Below are 4,714 nucleotides of genomic sequence, written 5' to 3' on the forward strand. Positions count from 1 at the left end.
AGGAGGACGCGGAGGAGTACGTGCCGCCGACGGCGCGCCTGGACGCCGCGGTGTACCGGCAGCACTGGAACGGCCTGCGGGTGCGTGTCGGGGTGCACACCGGGCTGTGCGACATCCGGCGCGACGAGGCGACGAAGGGGTACGACTACTACGGCGACACGGCGAACATGGCGGCGCGCACGGGGGCCGTGGGGAACGGCGGGCAGGCGCTGCTGACGCGTGCGGCGTACATGTCGCTGAGCACAAACGAGCGGGAGCAGTTGGAGGTGAGTGCGCTGGGCGCGGTGGCGCTGCGCGGGGTGCCGAGGCCGGTGGAGATGTGCCAGCTGGACGCCGTCCCCGGGCCGCACCTTCGCCGCGCTGCGTCTCGACCGTTTGGCGCCGTGGCCCGACGCCGGCGGAGAGGCCTCCGCGTCCACCACGTCGAGCGTCGGAGAGGCCGGCGCGCCTCGCGCGGCCGGCCGGTGCCCCCGCGGCGCCGACGTCGCGCCGGCGGCGCGGCAAAAAAGAAGGCGGCGGGGCGGGGGAGCCATAGCTTTTCGTGGCCCTTCTCTGATCTTTTTTTTTGCGGCGGCCGAGTCGCGCCGACGGCGTCACCTTCGCGCCGACGGCGTCCGGAAATTCCGGCGAGGGGCCTCGAGAGCCTCGGCACACGCCGCTACGGCGAGGCAGGCGGAAAGAAGAAGCGGAATTAAGCGGAAGCTCGCGTCTCCGGAGGGAAGCCGGCAAAGAATAAAAAAAAAGGGAGCCCTGGGGCCGCCCCCGCGACGGCGTGATCGCGGCCGGCGGCCGCTTCGTTCGGTGCTCTGTAAGTCGCCGGGCCGGAGGTTTTCCAGACCCGCCCTGCGGCCGGTGGCGCGGCCTCGTCGACAGCGCCAGAGGGGCCCGCCGCGAAGGCAACAACAACAACCATGAACGCGATTAACGCGGGTGGTTGCGTGGCGATGGCGGCCCTCAGCCTGGATTGCGGCCGCCGTCCGGCGGCTCCTCCCCCTCGCTTGTTCTACTCAGGGCTCCCCACGCTCGCCTGATCCATCTTCGCAGGCCGGTGCCGCTCGGAGGACCGCTCGTCGCGCCGAGCGCCCGCGACCCGCGCACGGCGTCGGCAAATCCAGCGCTAGCTCCCCGCGGAAAGTCGAGAACGCGCGGCGCCCCTTCGCCGCCGGCCGTTTCCCGCGGTCCCTCGCCGCGGGCCGGCTGCTGGGGCGCGTCCGCCATAAGCGCCACCAGCCGTATCGGGCCCGTTCCCTCGCCTTCGGAGCCCTTCCGCACAGTCCTCTTGCCCTTACCCTTCGAGTGCCCTTTGGCCGGCAGCGCCTCGCCAGAACTTCGAGAAGAGAAAAAAAAGAAAGGGTGCGCCGCGAGGTCGGCTGTGGGGGAGTGGCAGCAGGATTATTCAGGGTTTGGTGCCTCGAGGAGGGGCCGCGGTCGCGCCGGCGGCGGGACCTTTTCGCCGCAAGCCGCCGTCGCGGCAGCGCCTCCTGCGCCTGCTGCCCACGCGAACGCGCCGCGTATGTGGCGGCGGCCAACAAGCGGCGCGCGACCTGCAACCGACCGGAGAAGCCGAAGCGAAAAAAGAGGGAGAAGGGAAAAAAGAGATGGCGGCCGCGCCCGGAGATGCGCCCCGCCTCGCTGCGCGTCTTTCGCGGCGGAAGCGCGGCAAAAAGGAAAAGAAAGAAAAATAACAATAGCAAAGAGGGAATGCATAAACGCATCCGTAAAAATATAGCCGTGTTTGTTTGTTTTTCTTTCCCCCTTTCCCTCCTCTTATTCTCTTCTTTCATATTCCTTCTTCACTCCGGCGGCCTACGAAATTTTGAACGCGCCGACGGTTGCCGCCAAAGCCGCCGCCGCCCCGTTTGGTCCGGACTGTTCGCTCTCCTCCGAGACGCTGTCGTGCACCTGAACATACTTTAGGACCGCGCGTTTGCTGCTATCCTCCAATTCGCCGCCCAACATCACCTCGTCCAACACAAAGTAGGCGCGATGAAAGTTAAAGATGAGGTCGAGTTCGCAGACGTTGCCAAAGTAGCGATCTAGTATCTCCACAAAGTGGTGAATGATCTCCAGCGCGGTCAGTTCGTTATCATCGCTGTCGATGGAAGCGACAAAGTAAAGGGAGGCGTAACGACGACAAATGTACTTGCTGCCTCTGTGTTCCACCACATTGGAAAACCGCATAGATCGACCCAGGGCGAGTTGACACACCTCCCGCACAATCTTGGCCTTTTCCTTCTTGGAATACGCAACGTACCACTTGGCCAGGCGCAGCTTGCCCTGGCGGCTGATAAGTAGCAGGTATTTTATCATGAGCGACGTGTCAGAGGCCCCCGCCTCCTCGCTAAAGAATGCCACGCGACACCTCGGTTTACAGCTTCTGCCTTTCTCTCCCTCGTTCTCCTGCCTCTCAGCTTTCCGGTGAGGCGGCGGAATCAGACTTCTAGTCTTGACCCTTCGGCTCCGCTGAGGGGCGGCATGCGCGCCACGAGGAAAACCAACCACGCAGCGAGAGGAAGGGGGGGGGGAGACGACGACAACAAGAACGAAAAAGCGGACACAGGGTTCTGGAGACGCAGAGAGAAAGAGGGAGACAGACACGACGAGGCTTCGGCCTAGACTGTTGGCAAGCGTTCTCATTGCGCACACACGCGTTTCTAATACAAAGAAAGAAGAATAAAAACAGTCACACGTCCCCCCACCCCTCTCCTCCCCAGCCTCGTCTCACTCCACATCCTTCTCTCGTGGGAAGACATGGTATAATGTGCGTTAGCAATACTCCTCTCACGGCAGCAACTGTCCCCATTGTCCTCCAAAAGTTGCGGGGACGGGTCCTCGCGCCACGTGGAGCAGTTTCGCTTGGAAAAGCGCCTCCTTGCAAAGACACACAGTTGCATTCATTCATTCTTTTTTTTTATCTGTCCTTTATCCTTTCTCCTCTGCGGACACACCCACACACACACCCGTTCACGCTCGCCAAGTCACGGCAAACGGCCCGCCATCGCACACAAACCCTGCTCCCTCCCCCGCACCCTCGTCACCGCCTCTGTGTTTGGAAAGAAGGAACCCCCCCCCCTCCCCGCTCATCCCTTCACTTGCCCCCGCCTCCCCCTCGGCACGCCATCGTTTGGCAGACGGCTTCCAAAGGAGGGCTCGTAGAAGTGGTCATCCATGTACTTGAGCATGCCCCAGTTTGACGCCAACTTCGACAGCGCGTCGTCCCCACCTTGGCACCCCGCCGCGGTCGGGCCCCGCACCACCTCTTGGCCGCGCTGTCGCCACACTCCCTCCACCCGCACAACGTACTCCGAAACGCGGCAGAAGACCATTTCTGCGAGAAGCGCACGGCACGTGTGCTCTGCGAGAACCTGCCAGTACTCCTCGCTAAACACCCCACCCGTCTTCCCTTCCCCTGGTTGCAGAGGGCAAGCCACGCTGTCGGTCTCCAACGCCCACCGCAGCTGACCCATCACCCCGCGACAGAACACGCCCTTCCAGTGATACGAGTACTCTCCCATAGCACTATCGGGAATCGCGTCACCCTGGAGTTCCCCGGTGGACGGCGAAACTTGGCCCTTTGCCATCGCTGCCTCATTTCCCTGTTCCCAAGGAACCAAGCCCCGGAAATTGCACAAATCAAAGACCGTCTCGCCGTTGTAGGTTGATGCAATCATTTGTGTCAAGGCGGAAATCTCCTTGGCATCCGCGTAAGGAAACATATTCACAAGATTCGGAAAAAGCTCCTTAAATGTCACCAGAGACCCATGAAAGGACGACCCCCCGCTGAGTGCTGCTCGATCCGTACGCACAATACCATTCTCAATAAGATGCTGAATACATGCATAGAGCTCCAACCTGCGCCCATAGTGCTCGGCTCGATCATAGTACTTCATGAGGGCACTAAGGTTGCCTTTTCCTGCGGTTGGGGCATGCACATAATCAAGATACGATTCGCCGAAAAGTTCATGCGTAAAATCTGGAGAGAGGCACGGTGCATCCGAAGAGGAGCGCCGCAGCAATGTACACTTCTCTATTTCCCACCACAACGTTGCTGGTGTCCACTGCCTGCTGTACTGTACAAGCGCATTGTAGAACATCTCAAGGCAGATGTGGTCGCGCTTCCCGCGGTGGTCGTTCCACCCGTTGTGCGGCTCACGACAGAGACTGCACCAGTTCTCTGTCTCATTCCACACCCACGGGTAGGCTAGGCTGCCATTGCTGCCGCCGCTGCTGCACCCTAAACTTGCCGTCGCGGTTTCACGTGCGGTAGCCACAAGGCGATGGCACCGCTGATGGTTCTCTGGAAATTGGAAGGACGACGACGACGACGAAGACGACATCAGCCGGCGGGCCTGCCTCAGAGACGGGCGGCAAAGGGAAGCAGCAGCCCGCCTGCTCCACATGGTGCGCCGCTCTTTTCCCCCGCGCCAGCAGCCAGCACTAACTGAGCGGCACGCAGGACGCGGGGCCCCCCTTTCCTTCCGATGGCAAGAGACGCAGCGGACAGAAGGCACATCAGGCAAACGGGGTACACGACTCCCAGCACACAAGAAGGACGCAGCAAGCCCCGCTCTCACGAACACGCAGTTATGGGCTACAGGCGCACCAAGCAGTGGGCGAAAGTAACCATGGCGAGGTCAAGTCCAAATGAATGTATGAATGAGCGAACACGCAAAACCAAAAGAAAAAAGAAAANANAGAGAGAGAGAGAGAGAGA

The 4,714-nt window shown here is 61.4% G+C and overlaps 4 protein-coding genes across 4 annotated transcripts, besides 1 other annotated feature; 1 reads left to right on the plus strand and 3 right to left on the minus strand.

The window, feature by feature from the left end:
- Positions 1-695, plus strand: Tco025E_07714 (receptor-type adenylate cyclase; the record flags this gene model as incomplete). Its single annotated transcript, XM_029374573.1, has 1 exon — positions 1-695. A coding segment is annotated over one exon (695 nt), but the record flags the coding sequence as incomplete, so codon positions are not given.
- A 312-nt stretch (positions 696-1,007) lies between these two features.
- Tco025E_07715 (uncharacterized protein) lies at positions 1,008-1,715 on the minus strand (the record flags this gene model as incomplete). Its single annotated transcript, XM_029374574.1, has 1 exon — positions 1,008-1,715. One exon carries the CDS (start codon positions 1,713-1,715, stop codon positions 1,008-1,010), a length of 708 nt encoding a protein of 235 aa, XP_029225334.1.
- A 91-nt stretch (positions 1,716-1,806) lies between these two features.
- On the minus strand, positions 1,807-2,637 carry Tco025E_07716 (clathrin coat assembly protein AP19; the record flags this gene model as incomplete). Its single annotated transcript, XM_029374575.1, has 1 exon — positions 1,807-2,637. The coding sequence occupies one exon, from the start codon at positions 2,635-2,637 to the stop codon at positions 1,807-1,809; it is 831 nt and encodes a 276-aa protein (XP_029225335.1).
- A 443-nt stretch (positions 2,638-3,080) lies between these two features.
- Positions 3,081-4,400, minus strand: Tco025E_07717 (uncharacterized protein; the record flags this gene model as incomplete). Its single annotated transcript, XM_029374576.1, has 1 exon — positions 3,081-4,400. One exon carries the CDS (start codon positions 4,398-4,400, stop codon positions 3,081-3,083), a length of 1,320 nt encoding a protein of 439 aa, XP_029225336.1.
- Positions 4,401-4,695: 295 nt separating this feature from the next.
- Positions 4,696-4,714: a microsatellite.

This window comes from Trypanosoma conorhini (genome assembly GCF_003719485.1).
Source record: "Trypanosoma conorhini strain 025E chromosome Unknown Tco_14.4_contig_00621, whole genome shotgun sequence".
In the NCBI taxonomy this organism is placed as follows: domain Eukaryota; phylum Euglenozoa; class Kinetoplastea; order Trypanosomatida; family Trypanosomatidae; genus Trypanosoma; species Trypanosoma conorhini.